This window comes from Lutra lutra, chromosome 17 (assembly GCF_902655055.1).
Source record: "Lutra lutra chromosome 17, mLutLut1.2, whole genome shotgun sequence".
Lineage (NCBI taxonomy): Eukaryota > Metazoa > Chordata > Mammalia > Carnivora > Mustelidae > Lutra > Lutra lutra.
In genome coordinates this window covers 47,501,307-47,520,400 of record NC_062294.1, presented here as the reverse complement: position 1 = coordinate 47,520,400, position 19,094 = coordinate 47,501,307, and the positions used below count along the sequence as shown (strand labels likewise).

Genomic DNA, 19,094 nt, shown 5'->3' with positions numbered 1-19,094 from the left:
ACAGCAGCCTTGTCCCACCTAAGGGCGGGGAGAACAGGAGACTGACTTGGGAGGACACCCCCCCACCATCCTCCAGCTTGCTAGAGTTACCCGGAGAAGTACATGTCTCAATGGCCTGGACTTCTTTATTTGGGGGTGGGGGGATTGTGAAACAAGGGGTGATCCCAAACCAGCCAGGCCAGGCTCTCCTCCCACCTCCCAAAGTCCAGGAAACAGACCAGCGGGGGGTACGAGCCAAGAGAGTTTATTGGCCACCTGCTGACCCCTTCTCACTGAGGAAGTGACTTCACAGGCTGACCCACCACGCCCACCCGGAGGGGCTTCTAGTCCTGGAGGCGCCCCGGCCCAGCCCCCTGGGAGAAGGCACTGTAACAGGCGAGAAGGGGTTGACCAAGCCCCACCAGGTAACAGCCTGGAGGAGTGGGGATGGGGGCTGGAGCCCTGGCCCCAGTAGTGTGGAGGGAGCAGACTGCGGGAGGAGGGTGGTGCCCCGCTGCTCCCTGGGCCCCTCAGAGTGGGGCTGCCCCTCGGGGTGGTTGAGGTGGAGGTCGGGGATGAGCAGGCCTCACTTCTCAAAGTGATCCAGAGGGTAGTGCTCCCCGTAGGTCTGGAGGTGCCGGGCCAGGGCCTCCTGCTGCTTGCGGAGCTGGGCGGGCATCTCCTGGTACACGTCAGAGAAGAGCAGGCTGGGGCTGGGCTTTGGCTTCCGCTCCGCCTGCTCGAAGGCCTCCATCACCTGGGGGAGGGGGGACAGTAGGCACGCAGCTGGCCCCCGACCCCGCACCTCTGGGACCCCGGCCGGGGTTCCCATCTGGGCACAGAAGAGAGGATGGGCAGGGGTGAGAGGATCCCCTCGTGCCCCACGCAGTCTGGCACTGCACTAAATGCAGGGATCGGTGGGGCGGGACCAGGCAGCAGCCATTCAGACGTGAGGAAACCGAGGCCAGAGGGAGGGCCCGGGCCAGGGCAGCTCTTCCCACAGGGCGCACTGCCCCAGCTCCAGGCTGAGGAAAAGTGGGACACTCATTGCACACGGACTAAGGCACCTACCCCTCGCACAGCCCCTGACGAGGATCCCGGCATGTCCCTGCCGAGGACACAGCTAGGACCCCGCAAAGGCTCGTGCCCAGGCAGCCTGGCACCACGGGCTACAGCAAGACCCTGCTGGGCTATGCCCAGGTCTCTGAGCTCCGTGTACCCCAGTCCTTCCAGGTTTTTCCACCACACACTATGCCGGACCACGCCCCCTGGGGCATGGCCTTCCAGCAGAGAGAGGCCCCCACCTTCTTGCGGGACTGCTTCCTCCAGGCCTTCTCCTGCTCGTCGTCCCACCAGCCCTGGCTCTGCAGGTAGTGGCGCAGCCGGGAGATGGGGTGGTCCTGCTTGTCCCAGTAGTTGACCTCGTCTACCGAGCGGTAGGCCGAGCTGTCATCACTAGTGCTGTGGTGCCCGATCCTGCAGGCAGAGGGGACCCACGGTCAGGCAGGAGCCCCCTGCGGTGGATTAGGAGGGAGGGCAAGGACTAGGGGAGAAGGGGTGGCAATGGAATAGAGGCCACAAAGGGGATCCAACGTGAGTATCCAATAAAAGGGACGGGGTCATATTCTGGGGTCATATTCTGGGGACAGTGACCCATGCAGGGAAGATGGGGTCAAGGCCACAGGGGGAATGGGGGAGGCAAGCACCTGTAGGTCATGGCCTCGATGAGGAAGGGCTGGTTCTCAGCCACAGCCCGCCGCCGGGCCTCCTTGGTGGCGTTGTACACAGCAAACACATCATTGCCGTCCACGCGGATGGACAGGATGCCGTAGCCCGGGCCTCGGGCAGCTGTGGGGAGAGCCAGGTCAGGGACAGAGAGGCAGGTTGGGCATGGGGCGGGGGCGAGCTCAGATGAGGACAATGAGCAGAGAAAGGGGAGGGGGGAGAGGGAGCAGGCAAGGCAGTGTTCCTGTGACCCCCGGCTACAGACATGGCAGGGAAAGGACTGCGGGGGGTGGGGAGGCAAGCACGCAGACTGGGGAGCAGCCCACTGGGCCCCTACCAATGCCATCCCCGCGGTACTGCTCTGAGGTGGGCGTGGAGATGGCATAGCCATTGTTCCGGCAGAAGAAGATGATTGGGCACTCGAGGGTAGCGGCAAAGTTGAAGCCAGCATGTGCGTCTCCCTCACTGGCGGCCCCTTCCCCGAAGTAGCAGATGACAACCCTGTTGGCGTCGGCCCGCTTGGCCGCATAGGCCGCCCCCACCGCTGCGGGGGGGGGGGGAGGAGGGGGTGAGCAGGAGCAAAACTGCATGCTCCCCCCACCCGGCTCTGTCCTCTCACTCCAGCACCCCTGCCCCGCTCTCAGCCCCCAACCCCTGGCCGATGGTGACTCCCCTGACTCCAGCTGCTCCCCTCCCCTCTTCCACCCTCAAAACTCTGCCAGAATCTGACCCCATGTCCCCCGGCCTCCTTCCCATCGGTCTGCTCACCCGGTCACCTTGCCTGAGCTCCCAGCAGCCTCCTCACTGGCCTCCTGTTCCTCCCACCCCCAACCCGTTGCCCAGGGACAGCCAGAGGCCGGTTAAAATGTGAACCAGGCTGCCATTCCGGCTGGCACCTCTCTCCCCCGCGGCTCCCACTGCCCTCAGCCTCCTCTGGATCCACAGCCTTCCCCGCCACCGCCGAGCCCCTCCTGGCCTCCCGCCCTGGTTCCACGCCTGCCACAGGCTCCCAACCCTCAAGCTGTCTAGCACGCACTTGCCTCAAGACCCCACGTGGCGCCCTCCCTGGCTCCTTCTGATCTGTAAGAAATGTCACCTGTGACACAACCCCCTACCTTCCTCCATCACTGCAACTCCCTCTCCGTCCCTGCAGGGCTGCTCCCGCCTCATCTGTTCCCCATGCTCTCCCCCCCCCCCCCCGCATGCTTCCTGCCTGTGTCCTCCACACAGAGGAGGACTAAGGCATCTGTCTCTTGCTCACTGCGCCCAGCACGGCGCCCACATAGCAGGGATTCCAATGTCTGCCAGCCAAGAGGCCTAACAGTCACTCAAACGGAGGGTGAGGGACCAGGGCCCAGCCTTCTGGAAATCCCACCTACCCTCAGGGAACATGCCACCTCCTCTCACAAAGCTGCCCTGCCCGCCTCCCACCTCAGAGGTGCCAACGGCGCCTTATTCCAGGCACCTGGAGTAAGCGAGCTAAGGCACACAGATGGGCCAGCGACCAGCCCGCTGCTCAGCCCCACGGACGCGGTAACGCATGACTCTCGGCCACCCGGGGTCAGAGACAGCCGGAGCCCGGCTGGCCCATGACTGGACCGCAGGCCCAGAGGGCAGGGAGTGAGGGCAGGTTCTGGGGTCTCCGTGCCGTGTGGGTGTGGGCCTGGCCCAAGGGCTCTGCTCCCTAAGCGATCACTTTTGAGCAAAGTGACTCTCACTGCTCTAGGGACTGGGCTTCCAGAGTAAGCTTCAGTGGAGTCAGACTCCGAGGACTGAGGGAGAGCAGGGTCGGGGGCAGGAACCCAGCTCTGCCCAGGGACCCTTTGCAAGAAGCTGGTTCCCGCTCAGTCGCGCGCAATCGCCCTGTCGGTGAGCAGACTAACAGGACCAGCAGGTCGGGAAACCAGAGCATGGTCATGCCAGCCCCAGCCTGCCAAACCAGAACCCTCCTCTGGAGACTCCCAGAAGAGAAGTGTCGGTGCTTGGAAAGTCTCGAGCCCGGCACCCCCTCCCCCGGGAGCCCCCAGAAGGGCAAGGACGGAGAAGGGCTGGGCCGCGCCAGGGAGTCCTCACCCTGCGGGATCTGCGTGGCCAGTGGAGACGAGATGGTGACGAAGTGGCGCTCCCTGCAGCCGTAGTGCACGGGCATCTGGCGGCCCTTGCCCAGGTCGCTCACGTTGCCGTAGCACTGGGCCATGAACAGCTCCAGGGGGTAGTCCCGGTACATGAGCACACCTGCAGGCGGGGGGAGGCGGGGTGCGCGTGAGCCTGCGGCTGGCGCGGGGTCAGAGTGACCCCTGGCCATCCCAGGGCAAGGCCCCTGCCGCCTGGGCTCCATGTCCCCGTGGGTCCAGACAGGAACTGGAGTCGGGAAGGCGAGGCAGATTCAGAGGCTCACGGGGCGGGGCGGGGGGGGGGGACACACAGAACTCGGGCCTGTCCCGAAAGGGAGGCCTTGTTCCAAACACCCCAGCTGCTCAGAGACACCCGATGGTTCATGGCTCGGTTCTTCAAAAAGTGGCAAAATCTGGCTTTTTTCTTTTTTTTTTTTAATGAGAAACTATCGATGTTTCAACTCCTACGTTACTTCCAAAATCGTTACAGGAACCAAATAAAAGTACAGGCCGCTAGCCCACGACTTCTGAACTAGAGAGATGATATTTGAACCTGCTTATGGCTGTACTACCCTTTCTTCCAACCAAACCTTGCCACCACACAGAAGTGCTCTGGGTGAAGGGGGCCTGGCCTGCTGAGTCGGACAGGACGGGGTCAAGGTGGTCCTGGGATGAGCAACAACCCGCTCTCGTTGGGGGATGATCGTCACGCCCACAGCCGAGGGGCCGCGCTGGGGGTTCAAGGACGCCCGTGGAAGCACCCAGAACCTGAGCACTGCAGGGCAGCAGCTGGCTGGTGCAGGCATTTCCAGACCTCCCCCTTCACTGGGGAGCTCTTCCTTCACGTGATGATGTAACCAGGGTCCCACTGCACACCAGCCACCTTTTGTGCCGGCTGTGCCCACGCTCCCTGAAGGACTGCAATATGGATACAATACTTGGGGCCGGGCGCCTTTCTTTGGAGCACCTTCCAGAGATTAACTTAATCCTCACGACCCCTGAGGGAGCTTATTCTCCCCATTTACAGATGGGGAAACTGAGGTGGGAGAGCTCCCAGAGCCAGCTCGAGGTCACACCGTAAGGTGGTGGGTGGGGTGCAGGGGGCCACACAGAGCTCACCCTTCATGACTGGGGCTACAGCGGGGCTGGGGGGGTGTTTACCAGCTAACGGGGTGCCACCGCCAAGACACCCCACCCACGGTGAGCACTGCCCCGACAGTCGGGTCCCAAGCACGCACCTGAAGTGGCAGTTGGGGTGAGGGGTGCTGGACGGGACGGCAGCCTTCGCCTTCCACAGAACTAGACGTGGGGTTTCCTGTCACCCACACATACTCACAGGGTGGCCACACAGTACATAACACAGACCAAAGACAGGGTGCCCAGGTTGATGCGGGATGGAGGGCCATGGGGGGGGGGCTTCTTCACAGCGCAAGAAGCCACAGGCAGAGCCAGGAGTCCTGGGCCCAGGCAGGCCTGACGCCCCGGAAAACCGCAGGCCCCATGGCAACTACTGCTCTAGGTGGGAACGTGCTGCCCGTGAGCTCCCTGGTGAGGGTCCCTTCCTGCCAGTGCCAGGGCCAGCAGGCCACGTACACCCTTGGTTTACACCTAATGGCCCTGTGTGGGCAGCACAACAGAGGGCTCCACCCCTCAGGAGGCTCGTGGCCTGCACCCTGGGCCAGAACCTTCTGGGCTGCCTGCCGCCCGGCTCAGACAAGAAACGTGGCTGTTGGGAGGCTCCTTCCCGTGGATCAGGGCAGGCAAAAGCAGGTATCCAGCACTTAGCACAGCACCAGGGCCTGGAAGAGCTCGGCTGGGAGGGGGGCTAGCTACTGCTCCAAGCGCCCTTGTTCTCCGCACCCCAAAGACGGGGACTGAGAGAGGGGAGCAGCTGCCTCAGCGAGGCCGGCCACAGGTCTCCGTGGCTCCCACCCCTCGCGGCTGCCCAGACGCAGGCTGCCTTCTGCAGGGGCCTTGGCACGGTAGGGCTCCCTCCTGCAGGGCATCCAGGGCCAGCCCCCCACCCCCACTGTGTGGAGAGCCCGGTGGCTGCCCACGGCTGCACCCCCCTCGCTTGCCCGCCCCGGAGTCCTCACCAGAGGCCCCTTCCGCAAAAACAAGCGGGAGGTGGGAGGTGCTCAGCAAATCCAGCAGGGGCCCACAGCTCAGTGTCTGGGGACACCCAATACACAGGACGTCTGTCCCCAGACAGCGTGGGGGACAGGGACAGGAGCAGACAGGAATGCCACGCTGCCTGCCCAGCCAGCCTGCCCGCTGCTGAAGAGCTGTCCCAGGTAAGAGCCACCACCACCAACGCTCCCCCCACGCCGGGGCATATTGCCTCCAACTTGGAGTACTTACCCAGTGCCAGACCCTGTGCTGCGGGCTTTGTGTCCCCTGCCCCGTGACTCCCCTCCACAGCCCTTACCCAGTCACTCCTCCATGCTCATCGACCTGCTTCACACCTTCCGTCCTGTCACTCCCTCACTCAGAAGGGGCCAGCCCCGGCTGCCACTGCCAGGGCCTCCTGTTTGCTCTGCTCCCTGAAGGACACAGAGCCCAGAGAGGCCAGGGGAGCCCCACTCTCTGGATGGGGTCCCCATGTGGGGCCCCTGAGGCCAGGCCTACCCTGACTGCATGCTGCCGTGCCACAGGGGTCACAGTGCCGGGGTCACGGTGCCATCAGCAGCTCTGTGTTGGCGATCACAGAGCAGAGGCTCACAGAAGGGAAGCAATTTGACCCGAACTTGACAGTGGCAGCCGGCAGAGCACGGAGCGGCCCGAGCACAGACTCTTCTCTATGAGCCTGCCTGCCTGGCCTCCAGATGGAGGAAGCCTGCTGCCACATACCCCTGGACCTGGCTTGGCCCTTTTTTGCTCAGAAAGCTCCCTCTGCAGTTCCTTAATCCTCCCTGGCATCACACTGCTCCTAGAAGAGCATCCGGAGTAGCTAACACGGGCCTCCCCTAACTGCCCAGAGGGACCCGGCCTGACCTGCTTCCACGGGGACCACAGACGCAGGCCAACACAGCAGACATACCTGCCTCCCGGTACTGGCCAAACACCAGATCCGTGTTGTCTAGCGCCGCTGCGCTGCCCACATGCGTCCCCTCCTCGCCATAGTTGGTCATGTAGAAGGAGATCCGGCCCTGGGGGTGCAGGAGGGCCCAGGGGCCCGGGCTCTGTTATGCTGGGCAATGACAGGCAACCATCCAGATAACTGTCCAGCTTCTGGAGACTTCACTCATCCCAGACACACTTCCTGGGCCAGGCCAGGCCAGGGTTCCCACCTTCCCGGAGGAACTGCTGATCGGTGAGAGGCAGAGCCGGGGCTGTGTGGCGGGAGGCCGACATGTGTTTGCAGCCCACCGCAGAGGGGTAGCAAGGAGAAACGCCTGAGCCGGGCAAAGCTGGGGGAAATGCAGGTTTCCATGGAGAGAGAACAGTCGAGGCCAGAATGGCTGGGGCAGAAAGTGGGAGGGGTGGGGACAGACCAGGCGGAGAGGCGATACCCAGTAAGGCCGTGAACGACGCAACAGGACTTTACCTTGAGAACTACGCCTACAGCTGTTCCCAGAGCGACAGTTCAGGAACAGCTCTCTGGCTGTCATGTGGGAAATGGATGGTGGCGACAGGACTAAGTGCAGCCCACCAGGCAAGAGGGGTGGTAGCTGGGCCTTGTCACGGCAGGAGGCAGGCAGAGAAGCGGAGGGGAGAGGCTTAAGCAGAGTCAAAGTGCCAAGGAGCGGCAGACCCTGGCCACACCGACGCCCTGGCCGACTCCCTTCTCCTGAGCCCCCCAACTCTAGAGCCTGGAAAAGCCAAACATTCTCCCAATCTCCCTTATAGCCAGAGGTGGCCACAGACACAGTTCCAGCCAGAGACTTAAGTGGAAATCTGCTCTGGCTTTCCTGATAAAAGAGATGAGTGTAGTTGCCCCCAGCCCTTCTTCCGCATGGCACACCGCTGGGAGGCTGGACCTGTGGCAGCCATCTTGCGAAAATGAGGCAACACATGTGGGATGAAAGCCAACTCGCCCACGATGGTGAAGCAGAAATGCAGGAAATCTAGGCTCCTGGCATGGTGCTGAGCAGCAGAATGGATTTCTAACTAAACAGGGAGGGACAAAGTAAAGTAGACGGGAGAAAGTAATGCGAGGGGGAGAATGGAGACAGGGAGGAGATGTAGGTCTCCAGCTTGGGCAGCTGGGTGAATGGCGGCACCCTCCGCTGAGAAATGGCTCGAGAGAGGAAGATGCCAAGGTCAAGTCTGGACAGGCTGAACTTGGTGTGGGACAGCCAAGGCAAGAAGCCAAGTAGATCTGGGGCTAAGAGGTGAAGTCTGGCCGGGTAGCTGCGGCACCCCTGGCACACAGCCAGAACTAAGCTCCCCGGCACCATGCATAAAGTGAGAGAGCGGTCAGTATCTGAGGGATGCCCCCTGCCCAGTCCTCATGTGTTCTGCAGCCCAGGCTGTCATGGTGGGAGAACTAGATGAATAAAGCTTTCTTCTAAGTTGGGAGACAATTAAAAGTTAATTGACCTCCCACAGCCACATGGGCTGATGCTGGGCGCTGGAGGCCTGGGAGGGCTGTCGAGGGGGTGTGGGGAGGAGCTGGAGAGGCCTCCTACCCAGGAAACAGGACTCGGCTCAAGGCAGAGGTCACTGGTCGCCTACCCAGTATCCTACCCCTCTTTGTGCTTGCTAACCGAGATCACATTCCACAGGCACCAGCTGCCCACGTGGAAAGACCACATTTCGGCCTCCTTGCAGCTGGGAGCACCGCATGCAGTGTCTCAGACGCTACTGGGCGGGACTGCCTGCAAAGCTCTAGAACGGTGGGCATGAGGAGATAGCTGGGACATGCCATGTCTGACCTGCCACCTTCCTTCCACTTTCTGCCTGGAATGCGGCATGATGGAGGTAACTCCGGTGGCCATTTGGCTCATGAAGGACCCTCGAAGCTAGAAGCCGAAGATGGGTATCCAGTGACATCATGGGGCCACCATGCTAGCCCCACACCCCATTTTCAGATTTCCTCTATGCAAGATTAAAAGCCCTCCTAATCTGTTTATGCAACTGCATTGGTTTCTGTTAGGATTTGGGGGGCACCTGGGGGAGGTCTGTTACTTAGAGCTGGGCAGAAGCCTGGCTAATATAAGCTGAGCCTTGACACAGGAGTGGATCTTACTGAGGTCTGCTCTGATCCTACTGGTCTCCTCAGCCAGGGGACAAGGCGCTTTGTGAGCTGGACCTCACAGAATTCCTACCCCTACCGTGCTATCCCCACTTTTTAGCATACCGAAGAAACTGAGGCAAAGCCGGGCGAAATCGTTGTCCGAAGTCCCGGCTGTGACCAGACCTGCCTCTCTGGGATTCCAAAGCTCCCGTCAGCACAGTCAACTCGGGCAGGGAGGAGCCCAGGCATGTCAAGAGCAGGGGAGGGGTGGCCCGGCCTTGGCGGTAAGGCTGCAGAGAGGGGAGCAGAGAGCCCAGGCCACAGGGGAATGGGGGATAGGGGAAGAGGAAAGGCCAAGCCTGCCCCTGTGGGGTACGGGGGCCAAGGGAAGTTTCTGGGCAAGTTTCGGGGTAGAGGTACAACCCTAAGTTGGAAAACCCAGAGGTAGTGTCCTGTGCGTGGGAGTCTGCTCAGTACTGTCTCATAGGCCAGGGGGCTTCATGCTTTAGTCCACAGGATGGCCTGGGGGCTTGATTCTCAGGCCCATCCCTACTCCTGACCCAGCAGGTGCCGTGGGCACCCAAAGGCCCGTTGCCCAACTTTCCCACAGGAACCCTGGGCCCTGGGAGGAATGGATTCCACTGCTCTCTTGGATCCTAGGGATGGCAAATGGTTCTCCTGGCCAGGGGCTGGCTGAAGGCAGGGTCTGTGACCAAAGCCCAGACCGAGAGCATTAGCCCTGGCCTTTGCTAGAACCTCAGGGAGCAGACATTCTCTTTCCGCTGCTAAGCAAAAAGGTTGTGAGCCTGGCAGGATTATGATAGCTAGTATTTACCGCATGCTGGCTAAACACCAGTGTCGTTCTTCCTAAGGCCATGACATATGCCACTGGCAGTCCTTAAGGCAACCGGAAAACCTGACAAATGAAGCGACTCCCCCAGGGAACAGCTACAAAATGGCAGAATGAAGACTTGGGTTGTAAAGTCCTGCCCTGGAGCCTGGGCCCTGATTCTCTCTCCGCCACCTATCCTGGAGCCTAGACCTGCCAGATGCAGGAAGCCGAGAGCCTGGAAAAGACACCCAGTGAGAGAAACAGGTCTGATAACACTGAGCTCCTGGGATCCGGTCACACCTGAAACAGGACCCTCTGAAAGTGAAGTTACCCGAGTCCATAAATTGCCTCTTTGTTGACACTGCTCTGACCAGGTCTCTGTCCGCGGCCACAAACACGGCTGAGGCTCACAGTCCGTGTGATGCAGGCGCCCAGGAAGCACAGAGGGGCACCCTGGTTTCTTGGGACTGGGAGCTCCCCAGGGGAAAGCCCGTCAGGTCTTCCTGCCGGATCGCCCCCAGCACAGACACGCCCCCGGCCAGGAGCATGGGAGGATCTGGTCCATGCTTCCGCCCTCGGGCAGCACCCGTCCCACACTTCTCCTCCAATGTTCTCTATCCTTGAGAACCTCAAGGACTCTGAGGACCCCAAGACAAAGGACCTCCCCCGCCCAAGAGTCATCTTCTGGCTCGAACACAGGCAGGGCGACCTAAGGAACCCCCTTCCCCAGGCCAAGCGCACGCACCTGGCGCTGGGACTCGTAGAGGATGCGGTCCATGGTGTTGAGCAGAGTCATGCTCCTGTACAGCTTGAGCACCTTCTCCTGGGGCAGCTGCGGGCGGAGCAGACAGACGCGGGGCAGTTGGGACCAGAGAGGAGACAGACAAGGAGCCCAGGCATGGGAGACACAGTGGGGGAAGGAGAGGGCCTCTCACGTGGGGATCCTCGCTGGGGTTGATGATCTGGCCCTGCCGGTCCATGACGCGGTAGACGGGGATCCCAGAGATGACATTGGGCTGGATGAATTCTAGCTTGTCTATGAACTCCGCCGAGGCCCCCGGGAACTGAGGCTTGTCATCCAGGGACGGGAAGTGCTGCTGCTCCTGTCTCTGGGGGAGCTAGGGAGAGAGGAGTGTGGGGGCGGGGGTGCTCATGTCAGGAGCAGCAGAGGCTTTCCTGGCTTGACCTCAGGGCGGCAGGCAGTATGGCCTGGTAGTTATGCCCCCCGGACCCCAGTGGGCCCTGTGGCCTGACACACTGAGTACGGATCTCAGCTCCACCGCTTTCTTCATGTGTGACCTTGGGCAAGTCACCAGAACTCCTCTGCGTCTCCGTTCCTCATCTGTAAAACTGGGGGGCAGATACCATCTATCGCACAAGGAGGCTGTAAAGATTAAACACCCTGTGGAGCAGCGGTCAGTTGGCTCAAGAACCGGGAGCTGTTCTGTTAGAGGCCCCGATGCCTCACCCTGGCATTCAAAGCCTCTCCAGTCTGACCAGATACCCCCATTCACGATCACCCACTGCCACCACAGGCTCACCCGCCCTCAGTACCCTCCAGCCGGCTGGATGGGCTCTTCACTGCCCCCACACAAACAGGGTGGCCACCCAGGATCAAGGAAGTCTCTGGGGTCTTAGGTGTCAGCCTGCCTGGGTTCAAATCCCTTGCTAGGTGACCAGAGGAGAGTGACTCCCCCTCTGCCAGCTGCCTCTTTCTCGTCTGTAAAAGGGAAACCACCTCGTGGAAGTGTCGTGAGGCTTGAACAACATCCTGCACACAAAACTGGTTAACAGAGTACTTGGAAGTCATAGGACAAACGCTCAGGAAATGTCAACGGTCACTTCTGCCACCACCACACGGCTACACCCATCTCTTTATTGACCGTCTGTTCCCCTCTCCCCGCAGCAAACTTCCATGCTTTGATAGCCTCGGTGCTCCTGTCCCAACCCCCACCCCTCCAGGTCCAGAGACTCCTTCAACAAATATTTGAGCACCTGCTTTGTTCCGAGCCCCGAGCCGGGTTCTGGGGACCTAAGAGAAGCAAGACATCTGTCACTGCTGCCCACTGAAGAAGCTGGAGGCCAAGCAAGTGCGGCTGAGGCTGGGGCTGATCCATCCTTGCCCAAGAGAAGCCTTGAGCATGGGCGAATGGGAAGGAGCCAGCCTTCCCAAGGAAGCAAGCTGAGAGCAAGAGGGAAGCTGGGGGTCAGGGAAGGAGCCCTGGAGGCCGGGGTCACAGAACACACCAAAGACAGAAAGCGAGGGATGGGATGTCACTTGTGGAAACTGGAAGACGTTGGATGGCCAGAGGAGCCCTGGGGGTTGGCAGGCATGGCACCCCCTCTGCTGGCAGGGAAAACCCGGGGAAAAGTCCACTGGGCAGCCTCTGGGTGCCAACCCCATTTCTCAACCTTGACCTCGTCTCAGCACTGCCAGTGCTCCCCTTAAGCAAGCCCTGTCCAGCTGCCGGCGGAGCTCTGCACCCACGATATCACTGGGTCCTCAGCCTGCCTGCTCCGGCCTGAGGAGGGAGGAAGCAGAGATACTGGGGGTAACATCACCTGCACCACAGCTACAAACAGGTCAGTCAGCTTCCAAAGCAGGCCGGGCTGACAAGCAGACCCCAAAGCCCTGCTCGTCCCCCCAGCTGCCATGGCTGACCCAGCTTCTGCCCGCCCATCTACGGGGATCACGGCTTTGTCTCCAGGAGGAACTCAACAAGCAACGGGCTGGCTCCCCAACACCCCTCAGGTGCTCGGTGTGCACCCCACTCCCCGTCCTTGAATTGCCTGGCAGAGCAGCCAAGCATCCAGGGGGAAGTGTGAGCACGGGGGCGTTTATCTGTGTCTGTGGCTGTGAGGAAATAAAGGAAACGACACTCCCCACGGCAGGGCAGGTCCAGGCGTGACCACAGCGGCAGACTTCTCCCACTTGTGAGGGAAGCCACTGAACTCAGGTCGCCCACACACCCCCCTCCTGAGCACCCACACTGGCCGGACCTTTCTGTCCCCCACCCCCAGGATCGGCAGTCTGTGTCTGCCTCCCACACAGATCACAAGCTCGGGGAGGGCAGGGAGCACGCTGGGCTCGATTCTCACCACAGCAGGCACTTGGCAGGCCATTACCAAAGGGACGGAGGGATGAGTGTGTGGGGTTGCTGGCCTTGGAAGCCGACTGATGTGGGTGCCAGAATATGAGCTCACCACATGGCTCTTTGCAAAATGCCCTGTGCCTGCAAATTTCCTCATGTGTAGAAAGGCTGCACAGGGCTGAGACAGAAAGTTCCTGCCACGAGGGACACAAAGCACATGGATGGGACGCATTCATGAGCTCAAAACTTGGTAGAAAGAAAAACCACCCCAAAACCTTGGAAGGGTGTGAAATGGGAAACAGAAAATGGCTGGCCCTTCGGGAAGAGGACAAGGAAGAGCTGGGGAGAAGGTCTGGCAGCAGGGCACCCTGGACAGTAACAGCAGGCGGTAGAACAGGCCGGCTGGGGGTTCGGGGCTGGCAGGGGGCAGAGGACGAGGTCACAGGGCTGAGAAGAGACTAGGCTGTCAGGACAGGGCTCTGCCTGCCTCTGGAGGCTGAGCAGCGGCCATCGGGGCACCCTGGCACACCTCACATTGGCCTTGCCTTGTGGGGAGGAGGGGGAGGACTTCCTTCCTGGGCCTGTGATGCTGGGGTGCAGACCCCAAGGCTACTGTGCTGACTGGGTGAGTGGCCAGCCCAGAGGAAATGCCCCCCCCCCGGGGGGAGGAGTGTAGAATGGTCTAAGGAAGGATGCGACTCCACCCTCTTTTTCTTCCGACTAAGGGGAGGAGGGGGTAGGTTTGCGGTGGTGGCCCGTAACTTTAACTTACAATGGCCGCACAAAGCCTGGCTCCAGCCACACAGGAAACAGAGGCCTGCTCTGGAGGGTCGCATGGCCCAGCAGGTACTCGGTGCCTGGCCCCCTGTGGAGCCACTCCCTCTGGCCACAAGGTTAATTAAGACTCCCCTCAGAGTGGACTCCAGCAGGTAGCTACTGAATGGCATCCCACTGGGCCCTAAACTGGCTGAAGATGAGAGGGGTGGCCAGGTGACCAACAACGAACACGCGGGTTACAGGCTGCAGCAGGCGCCAGGTGGGCGCCCACTAGGCGGGGGAGGAGAAGGGACTCCAGCTAAAAGGCTTGGTTGGGACTCTGTCCCTATCCAGCAACGCCACCAGGTCTCCCTGAACCAGTGTCCCCTTGTGGAAAGGACGAGAACTGCTACTCCACAGGCCCAGGGTGAGATGGCTTTAGGGGGATCTTCTGCGACCAGCATCAGAGGGAACAGGAGGGAAAGCTTTCTGGAGAAGGGGGAGTTACACCGAGGCCTGCTGAACCAGCAGGGGCGAGGCAGGCAGAGGCTGGGGGAGGAAGGCACCAGTCCCCGGCAACCAGCAAGGCGAAGGTGAGAGGAGAGAGCAGAGAACAAATAAGGCTGCAACACATTAGGAAGGAGAGCTGATACCATGCGCTTCCCCACCTTCTCTGAACCCATGGAGACTGCAGGACCGTCTCACTTCAGGCCTGGGGGCTGGGGAGGGGGAGTGACTTGTACAGAGCTGCCCAAGGAGGCTGGAGAGAAAGGGGTGGTCTGGCCGTGGACGGTTCTGTGGATGCTGCCAACGGACTGAGTCCTCTGTATCGTGAAGGCCATGGAACACGGGCGCTCTGGCAAGCACGATGCGGCCCAGGGCACCGCTAACGGGAAGTCCTGAGGGAGGACACCCTTTCTGACCACCCCAGACTTACTGTCCCAGGAGAAAAACTGTATATAGCCTCCCCACTTCTTGAGATCCTACCGAGTACTCTGGACAAGTGCCTCCTAAGGACCATTTGCTTTCATCTTCACATCTCTCTGAGGGAAGTGCCATCGCTGTCCCCGTTTTACAGATGGACACTGGTCAGGAATGCTTCTCCCAGGAAGCGGCCGGTCAGCTGACACCTAAAGGATCATATTCCCACAAAGGCCTCTAGGTAGAAGGAGCTCATTCAAGGGAGGGCAAAGGGGCCCACGGGGCTGAAGGGCAGGGAAGGAAAGGCGTGGTGGGGGCTGGGGCGCGCCCCCCCCCCCAGCTTCTCATCAGCCCCTAAGGCCCCAAGCAGAAGCTGCTGATACACTCCAGGACCAGACCGCCAAGACCAGACCAAGCACGATGTTGCAAGACTTGAACTGAAGCCCTACTGCTTCTCCTAGCAGCCTGGTACTATGGAAATACACTGGGCTTTACGGTCCAGAAGTCCCAGTTCAGACCTCACCTCCCCAGGCCTCAGTTTCCCCACTCATGATAGGAGAAAACTGCCAGTACCTTGCAGTGTGGCTGTATTAGAATAATGGAGTGAGTTGGTGACATAACTCCTAAGTGCTTCCTGAGGTGAAAAATGAGGCCTTGGACCTCAAGCCACCAGCCAAGAGGGCAATGGACCCATATGGTGAGGAGATAAGCAATGCCCATCTCCATTCATGCCTCCACGCACACTGGGCACCGCCGCCTGGAGACGGCACATGGGGCCCTGGGGCCCCGACAGTCAGAAAAACAACATCGCTGATGATCCACACAGAACGAGCTCTAGGTGTTTCCTCCCTCCCAGAGGAGGGACTCAAGTCACCCCACCTGCTAGGCTCACAGAAGTGAAGTGACTTGGCTGGGGTCCCTCTTGCTTCTTGGGGTGGTGGCTGAGAAACCAGCTCAGGACTCCCTGACAGTTAAGTTTCCTCTCTCCTCTTCTCCCTGAGCAGTAAAATGTCTGCTATCACCTTGCCCGGAGGCAGGGGAATCAGACAAACACCTCCTGAGCAACAGGAACACGGTGAAAAGAGAGGCAAGCAGGCAGAGATGAAGTCAGGCAGCCCAAGCCTTTCCCCCAACCACCCACCTGTCAGGTGCAACACAGCCCCTCCACCCTCCCCCAAAGCAGATCTCTGCACTTGGCCCTGCACCACCATCCAATATGGCAGCCACCAGCCACCTGCGGCTATCTAAACTGATTAAAATTAAATAAAATGAAAACTTCAGTTCCTGGGCCATACTGATCACTCTGAGAGCTCAGTAACCAAGTGTACTCAAGTGGCTACTGTGCTGGGCAGCACAGACCTAGCACATCATCACTACTGCAGAATGTTCTAGCGGACAGATCCTGGTCTGTAATCTTCTTTGACTAGAAGGCGCCTGGGTGGCTCAATCAATTAAGTGTCTGCCTTCAGCTCAGGTCATGATCCCAGAGTCCTGGGATCAAGCCCCCGAATCAGGCTCCCTGCTCAGCTGGAAGCCTGCTTCTCCCTTTCCCACTCCCCCTGCTTGTGTTTCCTCTCTCTCTCTGTCTCTCTCTTTCTGTCAAATAAACAACAACAGAAAAAATTGTTTAAAATATTGTTTGACTAAATCCCACTACTCTTTCCCTTCTCTCAAAAATGGTCTCCTTTTTAATCTTAGAAAATACAAGTGGGAGAAGGATGCCAGGCTGTTCAGTGGATAGAGCATTCAACTCATGATTTCTGGGTTGTGAGTTCAAGAGCCACATTAGGTATAGAGATTACTTTAAAAATTAAAAAAATTAAAAAAAAAAACAAGTGAGAGTAATAAAAGTGGAGAAAAGCAAGCAAGGACTATACAAATACATAAACTTAAAAATACACAAATAGGGACTCCTGAGCTGCTCAGTTGATTAAGAAGCTGCCTTCAGGGAGCCCCTGGGTGGCTCAGTGGATTAAAGCCTCTGCCTTCGACTCAGGTCATGATCCCAGGGTTCTGGGATCGAGCCCCAAATCAGGCTCCCTGCTCACCAGGGAGCCTGCTTCCTCCTCTATCTCTGCCTGCCTCTCTGCCTACTTGTGATATCTGTCTGTCAAATAAATAAATAAATAAAATCTTTAAAAAAAAAAAAAAAGAGAGAGAGAGAGAAGCTGCCTTTGGCTCAGGTCATGGTCCCAGGGTCCTAGGACTGAGCCTTGCATCAATCAGGCTCCCTGCTCAGTGGAGAGCCTGCTTCTCCTTCTCTCTCTGCCTGCTGCTCCCTCTGCTTGTGTCCTCTCTCTGTCAAATAAATCAATGCATAAAATTTTAAATGCACAAATAAAACATAAATACTATGAAAGACTCCCTCCAAAAAAATCTCCCTTTCACATCACCCACCAAAAAAATGAAGGAGGAGAGTCAAGAGGGAAAAGCAGCAGGGAGTCTGAGCCTGGAATGAAGCAGATTTAATCAGCCATAAATGACCTTTCCCTGCTTTCTGCCCTACCCACCTCCCGCCCCACAGGCCCAGCCAATGGACTCTTGGGACTAGGATCAGCCGCATAGGATCTGATTGCTCCAAAAACAGCCACAAAGAACAGCCCAAACACAGGAAGCTGCCCCACCCCCAGCCTCCTCCAGAAATCTTTCCAGAATTACCTGCTTCAAGTGTCTCCTTTTCCTATCTATGTCCCCTCTCCTTATGCCGGGCCCACCCTCTTCACCCTCCTCCCCTGCTTCTCTCCTTACATAGAGTGTCCTCCTACAGATTATATCTTTCTTTCCTAAAGGATTAGGGATCGGAGGGCCAGACTCAACCCCAGGAGATCTGGACAGTTTTCCTTCCTTCCAAGGGCCTTCACCAATCCAGGTCCTGCCAAGGTCACCTCCTTTTTTCTTCTGATCTCCAAGGTCAGTTTCTGTCCCTTCCCTCCACCCTTACTTTCAACAGTGACCAACACTCCTATTGCTCTTATCGAATATCAGGTCCAGTTCTCACTTTACATTTTTTAATTTTACTACAACCCTACAAGGTAGTCAGTTAGCATTTTAAAAAGAGGAAAATGCACCCCTCTGTAGAGGTCCAGAGGAGCAGTCCTTTGCCCAAGGCCACATAGCTGGAAAGCAGCAGGGATATGAACTCACCTTCCGGAACACCATTCTCTCTGGTCTGTGAAATTTAAGTTCATGGCTCTTCCACAGCCCAGTGCCTCTCTCCCTCTAATCAAACTTCCAGCTAGACTTCTGCTGTGTGAACTTACTGTTAGCAGCATCAACCCAAGAGGATTCTGACCCTTTTGATAAGAATTAAGCATTTCTTGGGGGCACCTGGGTGTCTCATTCAGTTAAGCATCTGCCTTCGCTTAAGCGGCTGCATTCCAATCAGGTCAGGACGGAGTCCTAGGATCAAGCCCCAAACCGGGCTCCTTGCTCAGCAGGGAGTCTGCTTCTCTCTCTCTGCCACTCAACCCAGCTCATGCTCCCTCAACCTCCCTATTTCACTCGCTCTCAAATAAATAAATAAAATCTTAAAAAAAAAAAAAAGAATTAGGCATTTCTCAAATGTTACTCAGAAATGTGGGCAAGGTGCTTCTCCGCCTGGACCTCTCTAGCTCTTTTCCCCAGCAAATTTGTATACCTTATCTCCTCTGTTGAGTGACCGAAACAGACAAGGTCCTTTTTCTGACATTCGATCCAGGACACAAGATCAAACGACTTTGTTACGCAACTCATTTTAAAATCAGAACATCAATAAAGGAACAAAGAAATGCAGGACACTTTAAAAGCCCGCGCCGGAGAACCCTTTCTCTTTTTTTCCTCCTTTTTGAAGGGGCAGAGGGAATCTTTACCAAGAAGAAAGTCTCTCCCTTGGGCAGTTTCACTCTCCAATGCCTGCGAGGAAATGTTTCGCCTTCCTCCCGTGTCCCGGGTCCACGCGGCCTCCCGTGGGGATGAGTAGCAACTAAAAAGGAATCCCTTCCCTCTCCCCAAATTGTCTCCCTCCCTCCGGGCCCACGAAGGAGCTGCCTCACTTCTCTCCTGAGGAAGTGGAAGTCCTTCCCGAGTGTCCTCTCCGAGTAGTCCTCTCAGCCCCTGTCCCTTCTGCGACAGCCCCCTCTTCACTCCCTGCACAGACCCCCCATGGGAAGACGGTGTTGACATCCCTATTTTCCCTCAGGGAAAACTTCCCCAGGTACTCACAGATCTAGCCAGGCCCCGAGCCCCAGACCGCCGCAGGAGCAGGCCAGCCTGGCCCAAGCCTCGACTTGAGCCCCAGACTCTCGCTGCCGCAGCCGCCACCGCCATTTTGGCTAACAACCCCACAGCGCTCCGCCCCTCTCCTCAACTAGGCTGGGGGCTGCCCCTTTATGAACCTGATTCAACTACTAGCACCGCCCTGCCAAGAAACCACAAGCTACTAATCCTGCGGTCTCTAGGGCACAGGTATGGGAGGGCCAAACAATCTAGCTTTCCAAAATCACTCTGACCGCCTCATC

General features: G+C 58.5%; 1 protein-coding gene across 1 annotated transcript; it reads right to left on the bottom strand.

Annotated features, from left to right (window-relative positions):
* Positions 1–228: 228 nt before the first annotated feature.
* On the bottom strand, positions 229–18,953 carry BCKDHA (branched chain keto acid dehydrogenase E1 subunit alpha). Its single transcript, XM_047712048.1, has 9 exons — positions 18,799–18,953; positions 10,765–10,947; positions 10,575–10,661; positions 6,859–6,967; positions 3,778–3,939; positions 2,042–2,248; positions 1,686–1,827; positions 1,284–1,455; positions 229–736 (listed from the first exon to the last, which is right to left on the bottom strand). The coding sequence occupies exons 1-9, from the start codon at positions 18,901–18,903 to the stop codon at positions 566–568; spliced, it is 1,338 nt and encodes a 445-aa protein (XP_047568004.1). The 5' UTR covers positions 18,904–18,953; the 3' UTR covers positions 229–565.
* Between the last annotated feature and the right edge of the window lie 141 nt (positions 18,954–19,094).